Genomic DNA, 16,753 nt, shown 5'->3' with positions numbered 1-16,753 from the left:
TTGGTATTGTAGAGCTAATTCTATTCGATTATGTTTGGTATTGTAGAGCTAATTCTATAAGATTATGTTTGGTATTGTAGAGCTAATTCTATTCGATTATGTTTGGTATTGTAGAGCTAATTCTGTTAGATTATGTTTGGTATTGTAGAGCTAATTCTATTCGATTATGTTTGGTATTGTAAAGATAATTCTATTCTATAATGTTTGGTATTGAAGAGCTAATTCTATTCGATTATGTTTGGTATTGTAGAGCTAATTCTATTCTATTATGTTTGGTATTGTAAAGATAATTCTATTCGATTATGTTTGGTATTGTAGAGCTAATTCTATTAGATTATGTTTGGTATTGTAGAGCTAATTCTATTAGATTATGTTTGGTATTGTAGAGCTAATTCTATTCGATTATGTTTGGTATTGTAGAGCTAATTCTATTCTATTATGTTTGGTATTGTAGAGCTAATTCTATTCTATTATGTTTGGTATTGTAGAGCTAATTCTATTCGATTATGTTTGGTATTGTAGAGCTAATTCTATTCGATTATGTTTGGTATTGTAGAGCTAATTCTATTCGATTATGTTTGGTATTGTAAAGTGTATTCAATTCGATTATGTTTGGTATTGTAGAGCTAATTCTATTAGATTATGTTTGGTATTGTAAAGTGTATTCAATTCGATTATGTTTGGTATTGTAGAGCTAATTCTATTCTATTATGTTTGGTATTGTAGAGCTAATTCTATTAGATTATGTTTGGTATTGTAGAGCTAATTCTATTCGATTATGTTTGGTATTGTAAAGCTAATTCTATTCTATTATGTTTGGTATTGTAGAGCTAATTCTATTAGATTATGTTTGGTATTGTAAAGTGTATTCAATTCGATTATGTTTGGTATTGTAGAGCTAATTCTATTAGATTATGTTTGGTATTGTAAAGCTAATTCTATTCGATTATGTTTGGTATTGTAAAGCTAATTCTATTCTATTATGTTTGGTATTGTAGAGCTAATTCTATTCTATTATGTTTGGTATTGTAGAGCTAATTCTATTCGATTATGTTTGGTATTGTAGAGCTAATTCTATTCGATTATGTTTGGTATTGTAGAGCTAATTCTATTCGATTATGTTTGGTATTGTAAAGTGTATTCAATTTGATTATGTTTGGTATTGTAGAGCTAATTCTATTCGATTATGTTTGGTATTGTAAAGCGTATTCAATTCGATTATGTTTGGTATTGTAAAGCGTATTCAATTCGATTATTTTAGGTATTGTAGAGCTAATTCAATTCGATTATATTCGGTATTGTAAAGCTAAGACTTAAATATACAATTTACATGAAAAGTCTGTCACTACAGAATCATATATGTATTACCTTGTAATTTATCACAACGTCCATTTCGGATGCCCATAAACGTACACGTTGTGGACAACGTGAACGTAAGTAATGACACACTTGTGTGTGTATGCGTGTGTGTTTATTGTATAAAAAGGTTAAATGTATATACGTTCATATAAAAACTAACCTAAGATCAAGTGTAAAGTTTAGACATGACAATAATCGTCTCCGAAAATTGTTATTGTTTATCACTGGTGATATTAGCGTCTGAGACACGATCACAGAGTGCCAAGAAAACGGGTGAAACGAGGTCCAGACACAAATGACCCGAGAGAATTTAGTTTAAGCACTGCAGAGGCATCGATAGCATTACCCAGAATGCATTACGACTCTCTAGAGTCTCCAAGCGGAGATTTCAGGCTAAATAAATGTGTGAAGGCGATTGTCTGTTTCCCCATAGATAACACAGATATACTGTATGTCATCGTTTATTGGATGTTTTTGTTGCATAATTGACACCGTTGGGATAAATAACAGCTTTGTTGGGATACAGATGCCACATTTGAATTTACACGCTGAGACTAAATACAGTCTTGCTATGGACAATATGTTCATAGTATGTATGTATATGTTGTAATGTGAACAGAAGTACCATGGTTTCAGCTTCACCCCCATCTGTTACTGTTACTTATCTTGTCTCCATCTGTTAATCTCGACAGCAATTCTCTTGATATCCTCATCTCTGAAATTCAATTTTTTCCTATAATTCCTGTTTTTATTTTACATTGTAAATACTACATCTTTCCATATGCATTACATTTTTTTACGTTCATCTGTGTGTGAGAGGTACAAATGCAGTGCATACATCCTGTATTGTCTCAAAGGGTTGGTGTCATTTGATTAGAATATAAATTCACTTGAGATTGACACTATATTTGTGATATTTTGCGTGTTGCTGTCCATAGACCACAGTACAACCGATGCAGGGATAATGTGAGATTAACAGTGTTTTGAATATTATGACGTAAAAACAACAAATAGAAATATTGAATAAATCAAGTTTAATACATCATAGTCATAGATTGTCCATCAACAGAATGAAAAGAAAAGCACAATTTGTACAAATGATCCTCTAGCTATCAGATGTTGTCGGATTCTTTGGGACTGTTCTTTATTATTAGTATTAAATAAATATTTAATGACATTCTCTCAAAATGTACTTGCTTTTTTAAGTAATGACCACTTGTTTATCGACAATAAGACGCATAGAAAATATCATTTGACTATTTAGTTTTCACATTTTAGAATAATAGACTTTCAGGGAGGAAAAAAGCTTTTAGGATCATGGGAAACAAGTCAAGTGAATATTTTTGTTGCGTTTGGAACTAGTACTACATCCATATACAATAAAAAATGAATTAGAAAAATGATACAACTCACTTGCTAGCTTATGTACATGAGGCACAACCAGTATGTAAAAGTGACACACCCGTTAATAAAAGAATAAAATAAGAATCATTTTATTTACTTAAATATCATATTTACTTCTTATTTGGGTGACTTACATACTTTTACGTAAAATTGTGTTGTAAAAAAAGTAACTGGTTTTATTTGCGAGATGATAACTAGATACCACTCGCTGAATCAAACATGCAATACGTAATCTGAAAACAATGTTGCATAGTACTGTTGGATTGTTTAACATTGCATACAACACAATGCTTTGCTTTCCATACTATTGAAATAGTATGCGGTTATACGTGTAGTACGCAGTATTCCATTCAATACACATGTTGATGACCTCAATGATGCTTTTGATAGAGAGCAAAGCTCAGGAGCCATAAATTGATGTCAAACACGCATGCTGTACAGTACATGCATGTTTAGACCACACATAACAGGTGGATGTAATATATTTGTAATGATGAAACTCTAAAAACAAGAAAGAAATGCAGTCAACTTGGCACGACATAAAAACAATAGAACTTAAGACTTTCTTCGGGGGCCATTTATTAAAGGGCTGGTTTACCCCAAAATAAAAATTATTTCATTTAGTCACCCTCATTTTAAACATGTGTGACCTGTTTTTATTTTTATTTGATCTTGAAGAATGTTGGTAACCAAACGACATTCTTCCATTGACTTCCATTGTATGGAAACAAAACTACTGAGACAGGTTTATGTTACAAGAGGGAGAATAAATGGTGACAGAATTTAAATGATTTTGGTGAACTATTCCTTTGCACACGTCACCTTTATGACAATTCTTCTTGATAACAGAAAGACCCTGACATCGATATCCTCATTAAGAAACTCTAGTGTGTCTTCATTGGCGCGTCGAAGCTAGACATGAAGGTCCACGAACAATTTCCACAAATGCGAGTATCCCCTTTTTCATTTACCCATTGTTTTTCAAATTTCAACACATGGATACAATCTTTCAATTTGGTGCTGAAAGGACAAGCAGTGGTGGATTGGACTTACACAACAAACACTTTAAATGTTCAAACGGCACATTTGGATATAAGATGCAGTTTCTTCCCATTCGTCCAAAACGTTTGTCCTCTTCCAAACCTGTCAGCAATTGAGTCTTTCCCAGCTCGTCCATGCATGCTGTTATTCCAGGATGTCCAGATAGACGGGCGGGTTCTTCACGAGGGTTACGAGACGGTTGTAGATGTCCTTGATGACAAGCCTCTGCTGGGGTTCTCTCTGCCAGCAGCCCTGCATAAGGAGATGCACTTCCTTCGGGCAGGTACGCGGACGCTCCAGCTCTCGGCCCTGCGTGATGCATTCGATCGCCTGAAAAGATGGAAAATATTTTAGATTTGAGATAAAGGTGGTTGTAAAAAGTTTGTGAAATTTGCATAAGGAGTTTGAGCGACTACAGAGTTCGTTCAAATTCTCAAACCTCTATGAGCAATAGTAACTGTAATGCGCCAGAGCTCTTTGCCAGCTCTCAGCAACATTTCTGGGTGAAGCAAATAAACGCACTTTTAAACAATAATGAAATGCCTGAAAATAGACTCTTGAAGTAGCCTACCTGAGTTTGCAGCCCAAGTACCGTTTTTGAAAAGGGAATTACATTACATTTTATAAGATCTTTAATTACAGCCACAATTCATTCTTTTGCCTCTATATCGCCATCTCTGTTTAAAATATACAATTGCAGGTTACTTTACGTACTACCCTTTATGTGAGTTGAAGTCAAAAGATCTCAACCTGACATTTCCCACAAAGCCGGCAACTAACGTATTATTAATAATTATTATAAGCTGTGAATTGTGAGGTACGGAAACTGTTTTGAACACAGATTTTGATGTGCCTAGTCTAAAACATAATTGTTATGGATCGCAACTTTGAAATGCACCAACAAAATGTACAGTTTTGACAGACACACCTTTTATTTAGGGCTGTCTTTTATTATCTAGCAATACAATTACTTTTTGTACCAATGTACACACAAACATTCATAATATCTTGATATCTTTAATATTGAGTGAGGCCATCTACATTTTTTACATTTTCCAGTTATATTTATTTAAATAATGATTGAAATCAAACATTAATGCTCCTCATCTCTCTGTATTAAGATGCAAATAAACTGTTCCAATGTTTTATATGGTGCGACAGCAAACATTTAGAAAACAAACTGTTAATAATATATAATTTTATATTACTTGTAGAAACATTTATTAATATAACAATAGCGGAGAAGAGATATTTATCTTCATTGTTGTTGTTATTTTTTGCTGTCACACCATAGGACACGTGCGTTTTTTAGGTGCAATAAATGCACCTTTTTCGACTAAAGTTGAAGACAGTTCCTTAAGTTTCCCAATGCATGGACACTTTCATCCCTTTTCATCTCTCTCATGTCCAGCCGTGACTGTAAACATTCGAGATTCTCACAGCTATTCTTGGTCTGTGGTTCTTTAAAACACCAGTTCCTTCTAGCCTTTATAGCATTGCCGCTTAATCAAATGAAGTTAAGAGACTGTCAGCTCCACATAACATCACACTGAAATGGGCTTTCAATCGCTGCAATAAATTAACTAAAATCCACATTGACTCTTGTGAAAATCTGGCCCCCTCGCAGATGGAAAGTCAGGAACTATCCGTCTCTGCCGCCTACAATTAGACTCTGGATAATTAGCCGTGTCCATCATGGCTCGGGAAGGATTAGGGTAACAAGGTTAAACAACGTCGGCCCAAGGCGAAGATGAGGTTTAATCGAATTAAAATCGAATTGGCAGGAAAGTGATCTACCTCTCTCTTGAAAGAAGAGAGGCTCTTCTCTACAGTAGTGGAATTGTGGTCACACCAGGATCTACTTTTTGGTGCCTGGTCTAAGAGGTCTGGATCGTTCTTTTACCTAAAAATGTATTGATCTCGTTCGTAAGTGCTTAAGTCTCGTCCGAGGCAAAATGGATGTTCGCATCACGATGAGGGTGATATAGTCGGTTTGCTGGAGGTTACTGGTCATCACTGACTAAATCTTTGTGAAGTGTTTCGTCAGAAAGTCAAATTAGCTTTTATGTTTGCAGAGTTGAACGTTAGAGAAATCTTGTATCCAAAGAATAAAAAGTCTGACATAATGTGCTTGTCCTTACGTTGTTCCCGAATCTGTGTGACTTTGTTTGTGTCACTACTAAATGCATTGAAAGAAATCCGATTCATCATCATTTCCATCACTTTATGGGGATAAATTGTTTTAAATATCGATTGGACTGCATGTTCATTTTTTTAATCATTGTTTCCATCAACATTACAGGAAATTTGGTGCTGTACCTCACTGTTGGATAACTGATACCACGGTTGTTTTCCATAGGTGAAGATTTCCCAAAGCACCACTCCGAAGCTCCAGATGTCGCTCTCGGTAGTGAACTTTCTGTACATTATGCTTTCTGGTGGCATCCAGCGAATGGGAAGCATAGTCCTTCCACCAACCTGAAGATGGTAAAATTAAGAAATTACAAAGAATATGACTTTAGAAAGAATATCACAAATCCGATCCTATTATTATCTCTGTTGTTTCTCAAACAGCAATGTGTTTAAATTAGGGCTGTCAAACGATTAATCGCGATTAATCACATCCAGAATAAAGGTTTGAGTTTGCAAATTATATGTCGGTGTACTGTGCATATTAATTATGCATTGTTTCCATAATATATGTCAGTGTACAATGCATAATTAATATGCACAGTACACCGACATATAATTTGCAAACTCAAACGTTTATTCTGGATGTGATTAATCGCGATTAATCGTTTGACAGCCCTCAATTAAATGCTTACAATTTTGAAATAGAAGTCTCCTGCTTCTCAGATTTGTCGTCTACAGAAAAACACCCCAGTTATCTCGCATACTGTTTTTCTTCTAGAGTTTTAGAAACATTCCTAATAATTCAGAGACAATTCAAAATTTTCATTTTCGATGTATTGTGTCCATTCCAGTCCAGTGTTTGTTGATTTCAACCAAAATCAAACCTCAGGAGTGACGTAAAGTCATCCAACAGCAATGTGAAAGTCATCCAACAGTGCTGTCTCATGTTTATATTATTTTGTTTCTGTTACAGTATATCCCTTGTGAAATGTATTATAAAATAATCATCTAAAGCAAAGTTTACGTCTGCATGAATCACATAAATCTGTTTTACCCTGTAGTAGTCGGTGCTGTAAATATCTCTCGACATCCCAAAGTCCCCGATCTTCACCACCAGATCTTCTCCAACTAAACAGTTTCTGGTGGCCAAGTCTCTGTGGACGAAGTGCAGAGATGCTAGATACACCATGCCTGAAGCAATCTGAGCAGCGATGTGGAGCATCTGAGGAAGAGTCAGCTGACCCACTGGAGGAACCTTCACTTCATCCAAGATATGAGCATCTGGACCGTGGGCCCTGTTCAGTAAGAGAAGACACAACAGCTGATTAAAAACTTTATCAGGAGAAAAGAGATCATGGTATATTTGGAATGGCATACGATCATACTGCTTGACCTACAGTCTGAATAGGGTTGAGTATTGTTAGAATTTTATCAAATCCGATTCTGCTTATCGATTTATTTTAATTCCCAGTTTCGATTCCAAAGTTGTTATTATGGTTAAACTGTTGTTACTATAATGAAACTATGGTTGACTTGTGGTTACTATGCTTTACTAGAAATACCATAGTAAAACTGTGGTTATTATAGTAAACATATGGTGTAATTTTCATATGTGCTTTTATTGAGATATCAGCTTATCACAAGTTAACACATGCAGATTTCTAAAAATTGATTGGAAATTTTTTAATTTAACCTTCAATTTGGAGAAGGATTCATAAAATGTAACTTTAAGTGAAGTAAAAAATCTTTCAGGCTTTGACTGAGTTTTTCTCATATGTTGTGTGTATTTTTGGCCAAGCCTCCATGGATTCTTCTCAAAAGCTCTGAGCTTCAGTTTAAACACCAAGAACTACTACACAACATGCATAAGCACATTTTTAAGACAACTTGAATAAAATATTTGCATGAAGAGTGACAACATCAAACTTTGGACTAAAGTTGGACATCACTTTGGCAACGACTGTACTTTTATGAAGTATATTCCATGCGTTGAGTTTTCATTATACTATGCATTTGTTATATTGCATGTTTTTCCTTCATTATTTGGTTCAATTTGGTTTAAAACATTGCATATTAACAGTGATGCATATTCATGTCCAGTTTATATTTATGTAAAAACTCATTTCAAGTAATTAGAAGTTTTTAAGATCTTGTCTATCCAAACGTCAGATTGGTAGCGTACATAAATGGTACTATCTGTCATAATCTCATTCTCTATTTTTAGCGCTAAATCACTGTAGCAATGTAAAATATTACAAAGTAAGATTTGGTTTATTAACAATGTGTTGGGTCTACTTCACAGAGCCCTTTCACACAACTGCAATTTAACCTGAGACTTTCAGAGCTTGTCCAGATTGTGCAGTGTCCTTTATTCCGTTCCAATCTGCATATAGCGCACGCATGTGCCTTCTGCCGAACCATTCATCTTCAGTGATCTCAAGGCTCTTATCTCTCTTTCCCATGTCTCCCTTGCCTCGCATGTCTATCAGGCATCAACGAGCGACCCAGTGTCTCCATTCATCCTAATACATGCTTGTAAACCCTGTGCCATTGGCTCGCCTCCTCTCCGCTATGAGGTTTCATATGTGATCCATATTAGTTTAGTAGGCAGGTGGCAGGATGGGGCAGCTGCATCTGAGACTGGAGCCACATCGATGCAGTGTCTCGTGAAAATGCGATTTTCATCTCCCCCTCAAACGTTCACATGTCCCCACTCCCAATCTGGCCCCAGCAGCCACCTGGCAAACAGACTGGATCTTTACGCACTCAGCTGTGCCGGACATATGGTCAACCATTTCAAACTTTAGTGAACTTCATTAAGACTCGAAGATCACAAAATGATATCTGCTGTTTCTGTGCGTTGTTCCTCTTTATAACTTGGTCAGCCTTTAGCTTTTAGAGGATACACATGTGTTTGGAGCTCAATCTGTGATGACTGTTATTGTCTTGTTTTAATTCCAATTGGACAGTGTTTTTTTTTATTTATTATTCATTTTATTTAATAACTTAATATTAACAGAAGTTTGTCTTTTCTGATTGAGGATAGAAACTGTACTTTATGTCTATCATCTGGGCAGAATATAGCTCTTCATAGACCTAACCAAGATGTCCGCCATTGTAATACTGTAGATCTATCAAAACGTTGCTGTTTGTGACTGTCTCAGACCAAGTGGTTTAATGTTTTGTATAAAGTTTGTTTCTTGACAAGCAGCCAGTGAAAATCAGTGGTTAAAAACCCCGGCTGTACATATAAAAGATTTGGTGCTCACATCAGTTCCCCAGGTTTCTCCTTAATATTTTCCTGTAGACGGCTTTATTTGTTTGGTATTTCTAAGGTCATCCTGTGCATGTATGGTTAAGAACACTTGACTAAGGACTGTGGTCACCTTTCGACCGCCACACCACATTGCTGGCCCTGTGTGTATTTTCTTGGGAACGGCCGGTGGTTATTGGACTGACCTTAGGAAGCGATTGAGGTCTCCGTGTCTCATGTACTCAAACACCATGGCCAGAGGCTCTCCGTCTGTACACACGCCGTAGAAACGAACAATGTGCTCATGCTGTAGCACAGTCAGCAGCTCAGCCTCGCGCTGGAAGTCCTGCCGAGTTGACTCATTGGCCACCTTTAGGGTCTACATGAATACAAATGGACACATACTGTATATAAATACAGTAAACACTCAGAGGCCTCTAAAATTATTTAGAAATTCCATTGCATTAGGGCAACCGTGACAGCACAGAACATCACATGTCACATTTAGTTATGTTATTTACCTTGATGGCAACCAACATCTTATCAGTATCAGGGCAGAGATTGGCACATTCGGCCAGGTAGACTTTACCAAACGCTCCCTCACCCAGCTCCCACTTCAAAACAATGTCTTTTCTTTTAATGTGCTGTACACCTGTAAAAATAAATCACATTTCATTCATAACATACACACGCAATGCACTAAAGTAATGAATGCTGCAGGGGATTATGGGATTGGTACTCACACATGTCTTTGTCTTTAATGATTCCACAGAAGTACTGCGGATTCTCCACAAAACTGGACAAGCCAGAGTCCAGCGTGCTGTCATCTGAAGATGGAGGACTTACACCGAAGTTCATAAAGCGCAGAGACACGGCCAAATCATCCTCGGTGCCTAGAACCGACGAACCTGCGGAAACACAGAAAATGATAAATCTGTCCACAAACAGCACTGGTTTCACTCTGAAGACCAAATAAAGCAGGTGGGTACAATGATGTTGAATTCCTTTGCAGGTTGACATGGATAAACATTACGCCGTCTCTTTTATTTCACTGTATACTACTAACCAAACGGTGGTTGGGAAATAAACTTCTAGAATGGCCTAGTATAATTTTAGCCAATCAGAATATGAGAAAAAGGTCTGCATTAAATAGTGAATTAACTTGAATTTTCCTTTGTCTCATGTTGTACAATCAAGTGTTTTCTCGGAAGCCGGATGAAGCAAACACAAATCGTATAAGACGGTCAAATGCAATTTCCCATGGGGATGTTTTTGAAATCTTTTCTCCAAATTGGATTGGAACATTTTATCAAGAAGATGCGAGCTGTTGTTTTGCAGTTTTTAAGATGTTGTGCGTGTATTTTAAAATACAGTATATTGATATACTTTTGTGTTACTGGGTAGTTTTAAGGAGGTTTCATATCATGATATTCTGGTCCTTTTATATGGCTTGTGTCCCAAATTCACTGTCAATTTGACTGATAATCAGTGTCTTATTTTCTTATCAAATGGTCATAAGTTGCACAGGTTTATTTGTAGCAGTAGCCAACAATACATTGTATGGGTCTTTTATGCCAGAAATCATTAGGATATTAAGTAAAGATCATGTTACATTAAGATATTTTGTTAATATGTAAAAACTTGATTTGATGCAGGAAAAATGGCCAGATACAACAACAAACTTCACTCGCTGCTACCCACTCTTAGGAATTATCCAATCAAGTTTGGTATCTCTGTAAAGCTTAGAATAAATCATTACAGCGGTAAGCCAAACTAACCTGTCCTTTCTACAGCCTTCTACAGTGATGAACAACTTTAAAGGCGATTTTCTCAATATTTTGATTTTTTTGCGCCTTCAGATTCCACTTTTTAAAATAGTTGCATCTTGGCCAAATATCGTCCTATCCTAGCAAACATATGGAAATCTTATTTATCCAGCTTTCAGATTATGTATAGTCTCTATGGCAAAAAACGGACCCTTATAACTGGTTTTGTGGTCCAAGGACACAAATATCAACCCTTCGAACAAGAGACTTTACAAGATTTTAAAGATGCCAATGGGGTCAGAAAAGAAAACTTGTTTTTCCTTTACCATAGTTTCATTCTTATTTAAAGCATAACCCTCACTTAAGTGTGTTTTAAGTCTTAATATTTGTCATTTTGCTTGTTAAAGGGACCAAATATAACATACCTGACCTGTATCACTTTCTTTCTATAGAACCCAAAAGAAGATCAAACAACATTGGACCCCATTGACCTTCATTGTATGGACATTTCTCAAAATATCTTCAGTTCCTGACATTCTTCCAAATATCCTTCTTTGTGTTCATCACAACTCGAGGGTGAGTAAATGACGACAGAGATTTCCTTTTTGGGTGAACTGTCCCTAGGTTATAATTGACAGCAAGTTACTTCCATTTGGAGTCGGCGTGATGTATACAATGCATCATGTACAAAAAGATGTCTTTAAGAATATTTTCTTGTATTCAAACCAAAGCACCTCAGATTTAGGAAGCAGCATTAAATGCAAAAGCTTCTCGTTCAGATCACAAAACCCACTCAAGCTGTAACCGCAGAGACCCCAGACAGGGCAGAAAAGAGGAACGCGGGGAATAGAGGGTGAGAGGGGAGGGAGGCAATCAGGTCCACTTAAGCACTTTGTGCACCCGGCGAGTGGACCTGAAAGCATGGCTCCATCACTCTTCTTTAATGGCTGGCTCGCGGCTGGGGCTCCCGATGCTATTTACTTTGCATGCTGTAATTAAGACCGGCCAGCACTCTGCCGAGCTGTTAGCCTGATACTGTGCAAAGTTGCAACTCAAAAGAGACCGTACCTCGTCGCCTTTTGCACTTGGCTTAAAAGCAAGACAAAGCATCCTGCTGAACTCAATTCAGATTACAAAATAATAATAATAATAATGGAGAAAGTCATTGTGGCACAGTTTAATGTTCACTCGCTAATGCAGACCTATGTTCCTGCCAGATCACCGCGGTCTGCAAACAAACAACGACTAGTGGTGCCATCTCAAAAAGGAACAAAGTCACTCTCCCGTACCTTCTCTGGATCTGTTCCACATTGGTGGAATGATCTACCTGCTGCTGCAAGATCAGCAGACTCGGTTGCCATCTTTAAAAAACGCCTAAAAACGCATCTTTTCTGTCAACACGTCACTGATGAATTTATCCAAATTCTTTTACCTTTCCCACTTATTAATAAAAAAAATATACTAACCTCACTATTCTTAGCTTTGTATACTTTGCTAGGCTTTAATTGACTAGTTTTGATGCACTTATGTATTTTGTTGTCTATGTTGTTATAATTGCTTCCAATGTTTCCTCATCTGTAAGTCGCTTTGGATAAAAGCGTCTGCTAAATGACTAGATGTAAATGTAAACTCCAGTCATGTCATTCTAGAAGCGTTCTAGAAAAGTGTTTTCTATAAATAAGGGTTGGCCATGTGAAATCACATGAATGAGATTAAATGGAGAATAAATAAAAACTTTTGCTAAAGACATCTGTGTCTCAAACATTTATCTCAAGAAAAGGGCCAGAAACCTCCCAATTAAATAAAAGACAATGTCTCAAACTGAGCTCAGATTTGCAAAGTCTGGAATTAAATCAATGTGATTGAAGATTCTCATCAAATACAGATTATTTTACCCCCACAATCTACATGAATAATTTAATTTTCTAATGTCTTTGTTTCACCCCATGTATATTTACCTTTTGGTATAAAATAATTGAATCCAAACATAGAAATGAAACATAACCGAAATTGGGACGTTGAACTTACGGTGGATGCCAAACTTTGAGTGGTGTCCGCATTTATTGATGACAACCACCGTGATGAGCAGAAATGCGCACGCGAATACAGCGAGACCCACCGCCACAGATACCTGCCAACATGCATGACCATTATTAAGATTATATGACGAAGAACAGATGTTTTAAATGGGTCCATTATCACATGTCTTACCCCAAACAGTCTGCTCTCCAGTTTCTCAGTCACATCATCTGTGGATTGGTTGGTAGGAGCTGATAACAATAAAACATTGGTTTATCTCTGAGATAAATCACTTCAACAGTAAACAGTCCATTAAAGTTGATCTAGAGTTACTTACTTGGTTGGTCTGTGAGAACTGACACGTGAAGAGAAATAATATAATTCAATTAGCCGATGGAAACTTTTTAAATTGTCTTATAAGGTGTTAGATGATGTTGCCTTACCAAGAATGATGCCCTCTGGATCTGAAGGGTCGAAAGGACTTTCCATGAACTTCCCAATTACTGTGGCCTCGGCCTGCCCCAGTTTGTTATCTACTAGGAGGGTATAGTAGCCGTTGTTCACATGGGTGGGCTTGTTGAGGAAGAGACAGCCGTGTTGGACGGAGCCGTCGGACGCATCTCTGATCAGCTCCGTGTAAGTGAAGAGGTTCTCAATAAGGGGCTTGCTGTTGTACAGCCATGTGATGGCAGCTGGAGGATTGCTGTCCAAGGAAAATGGTATACACCAGTGATGCTGAGGTTCTGGATCCCGTAGAAACTTGATCCGCACTGGAACTGAACGCAGACAGACCGTGAGTTGACACAAGTGTGATGCAAAGAGGTTTCACCAGTTTCAGCATATTTACAGATTCTCAACTTCATGTCATCCTGTGTGATTTACTTTCTTCTGTAGAGCACAAAAGATGATATTTTAAAGAATGGTGGTAACCATGCAACACCGGACCCCATTGACTTCCATTGTATGAACACAAAACCAATGAGACATTTCTCGAAATATCTTCTTTTGTGTTTCACAGACGAAAGAGGTGAATAAACGATGACAGATTTTAATTCAAGAGTGAAATATCCTTTCATTTCCCATTTACAAAGACCAGCATTGTTCGTCACTAGTTTGTGTGTTTTTGGTGCTGGTATGTTTCTGTATTTAACAAGCTAAAACCATCATGGAAATTCAACCTGGTCTTTTTAGCAAAAATCTTTCATTCTTCATCACGCAAGTTTTTTCGTATCTACAGTTTGATTAAGCAGCCGTGCAGCGGTGTTTCATGCATTCTGACTTCTTTACATAGTTAAATGATCTGTCTTCTCGTGCTTTAAATGGTCAAAATTCGAGTTGGGCGTATTACGTAGTATTTCTGTGTTCGATACACTTCCCCAGCGATCGGGATGGTTTGGGAAGGTTTTTTTCTAACATATAAAACTGTTTTGTAACAATTTTTCTTTGTCCCTTATTGGACAATTCTCCCTGAAACACAGCGGCAGCAAGGAGAACAGGAGAAGGAGCATGAGCATGTGTCCGTCCACTACCTTTTCTTCAGATGACTGGCACATCACTCATTGTTTTTTCCATTAATCAGTTTGCTCCATCTTTACAGCAAACCTGTTGACCTGTTATAAATAAAACATATCTATCTGTTTAGGGGACCTAACCACAAGAGGCACTTGAGATCTCAGTGGAGTGGGTCGCAGGAAATGGTTCTTTAAGCCGGAGGAACATGCTGATGCACACATGCCGGCCGCTGCTCCAAAAGCATTACGCTGCTCTTAACCCATGACCCTGCCTTCAGGAAGCACTCCGCACAGATTCACAGTCACTTCTGTCAAAGAGTTTACCTTTAAAAAAAGTCGTTGTTACGTCTATAGATAGATATACAATTGATTTTTACTGTAAGTAACGTCAGCAACTGAAATGTTGACCGTGGCGTCTGTATATACTTATGTATGGTTACGCCAGCTTGACGTTACAGGGATAATTCACCCAAAAATGACAATTCTGTCATCATTTACTCATCCTCAGATTGCAGAACACAACAGAAGATATTTTGAAGAAAGTTGGTAACCACACAACATCGACCCCCATTGACATCCATTGTATGAACACAAAACCACCGAGACATTTCATAAAAAATATCTTCTTTTGTGTTCTGCAAAAATAAGAGGTCATATGCAGGTCTTTAAAATCTTTAACTTTTCTTTAATAACCACGTTGCGGTCACTGTAGATGGCCGAAGGTGAACATCGCCATCTCAAATCTGCAAAGCTACAGTTAGCAGTAAGTACGCTGAGACCATAATTAACAGCAGGGCATAACAGTATATAATCGATTACAGTCTGGACCAATTAAAAGATACTTAGGACAGATTGGAAATATGCGATAGAACCTGCACACTAAGACATGGACAGATACATACTACATTCTAAAAGTGTTGGGTTATTATCAAAAATGGACAAACCAACAGTTCAACTCACAATGCTGGGTTGTTTTAACCCATTGTTAAGTCAAAATGAACCATTTTCTGGGTTCATTTACCTCAACTGTTGGGTTTGTCCATTTTTTATCCAACGATGGATTCAAATAACCCAACATTTTTAGATTGTATAACTGCCCGGCTAAGGAAGCAGTGACCGTCCTCGAGCCCTCATGCACCAGCAGGATGATTCTGATAGACTGGCGGCTAACACACTTGCTATCTGCCAATCAATCGTCACAATTATATTTCCGGACTTCGGGGGAGAGAAATCCATTAGCAGAGAACAAACAACAACTGAAGACGGTTATCATGCCATTTTCCTGACAGTCATTATCGCTCCCCTGATGGCGATACATTTGTCTGAAGTCAAGCACTGTTTTTCTTCTTCTGAAGAGAAGGTGATAAACAGTGGTAATTGCTGTGGTGTGGTCATACGGGAGAATTTCAGAGAATTTCTCAACGCTGCTACCAGTGTCTTGTGTGTTTTTTGTATTGGATGGTGGGTTTGAAGTTCACCCAAAAATGAAAAATCTGTCATCATTCACTCACCCTCTTGTCGTCTCAAACGTTATGTCACTTTCTTTCTTCTAAAGAACACAAAAGAAGATATTTTGAAGAATTTTGTTAACCGATAGTGGTACCCATTCACTTGCCAGCGCCCCTCAGTTACCATCTGTCTTCAAAATATCTTCTTTTGTGTTCTGCATAAGAAAGAATGTCATAGAGGTTTAAAATGACAAAATGGTGAGTAAATGATGACATCATTTTCATTTTGGGTAAACTTTCACTTTAAGTGCTTTTTAAAAGATAATTTGGATAGTAAAAAATTGGTAAAATCTAAGGAACAAAAAGGTTGTTGTCCGATTATCTGGCTAACCAAGTAAGCTAAGTTTGAAAAGGAACACATATGAGAGTATGGACCTACATTGAATGTCCAGTTCGACCATATCTTCTCCCAGACCGGCTCGATTCTCCGCTTCACATGTGAGATTATGCAGGTTGTCTTCAGAAGAGATGTTCCACATATACAGCACCAGCTCGGGAGTTGATCCCCAGATTTCCTGCTGTCCATAGGAATGAAAACATTTCACATAAAGTAGACAGCATTTGTCTAACTCTAAAAAAAAATGTAGATGTTTCAACCCATGGTTAAGTAAAATATGCACAAACTCAACCGTTGTAGCATTATAGGTTAATTCGAACCCAAAGGTTGGGTTTGTCCATTGGGTTTGTCCAACCATGTATTGAAACTTTGGACTGATAGCGGTGACATGGCTACGCTTTGAGCTTAGGGGTCAATCTATT

General features: G+C 37.3%; 2 protein-coding genes across 6 annotated transcripts in view; one reads left to right on the top strand and one right to left on the bottom strand.

Annotated features, from left to right (window-relative positions):
- The window catches only part of paqr6 (progestin and adipoQ receptor family member VI), a 29,604-nt gene extending 17,514 nt beyond the window's left edge, over positions 1 to 12,090 (top strand). For 2 of the 4 annotated variants that reach the window (XR_013787399.1, XR_013787400.1), the window contains exons 9-10: positions 9,963 to 10,171; positions 11,409 to 12,090. The gene's annotated coding sequence lies outside the window, so the exon portion shown is untranslated. Of the gene's footprint in view, positions 1 to 6,163; positions 6,292 to 6,998; positions 7,860 to 9,962; positions 10,172 to 11,408 lie in introns of those variants that run through there. The other 2 variants (XR_013787401.1, XR_013787402.1) reach the window with 2 other exon arrangements.
- The window catches only part of ntrk1 (neurotrophic tyrosine kinase, receptor, type 1), a 32,502-nt gene continuing 18,129 nt past the window's right edge, over positions 2,381 to 16,753 (bottom strand). The window contains exons 8-18 of one of the 2 annotated variants that reach the window (XM_079470246.1): positions 16,374 to 16,512; positions 13,419 to 13,751; positions 13,313 to 13,330; positions 13,168 to 13,226; positions 12,985 to 13,087; positions 9,934 to 10,098; positions 9,712 to 9,842; positions 9,397 to 9,569; positions 6,992 to 7,232; positions 6,124 to 6,282; positions 2,381 to 4,134 (exon numbers count right to left, since the gene is read on the bottom strand). In XM_079470246.1, coding sequence (XP_079326372.1) covers positions 3,949 to 4,134; positions 6,124 to 6,282; positions 6,992 to 7,232; positions 9,397 to 9,569; positions 9,712 to 9,842; positions 9,934 to 10,098; positions 12,985 to 13,087; positions 13,168 to 13,226; positions 13,313 to 13,330; positions 13,419 to 13,751; positions 16,374 to 16,512 — 1,707 coding nt within the window. In that variant the 3' untranslated portion in view covers positions 2,381 to 3,948. The remainder of the gene's footprint in view (positions 4,135 to 6,123; positions 6,283 to 6,991; positions 7,233 to 9,396; positions 9,570 to 9,711; positions 9,843 to 9,933; positions 10,099 to 12,984; positions 13,088 to 13,167; positions 13,227 to 13,312; positions 13,331 to 13,418; positions 13,752 to 16,373; positions 16,513 to 16,753) is intronic. The other variant, XM_079470247.1, reaches the window with a different exon arrangement.

Source organism: Barbatula barbatula (genome assembly GCF_947034865.1).
Source record: "Barbatula barbatula genome assembly, chromosome: 12".
Taxonomy (NCBI): domain Eukaryota; kingdom Metazoa; phylum Chordata; class Actinopteri; order Cypriniformes; family Nemacheilidae; genus Barbatula; species Barbatula barbatula.
This window is presented reverse-complemented; position numbering and strand designations above follow the sequence as displayed.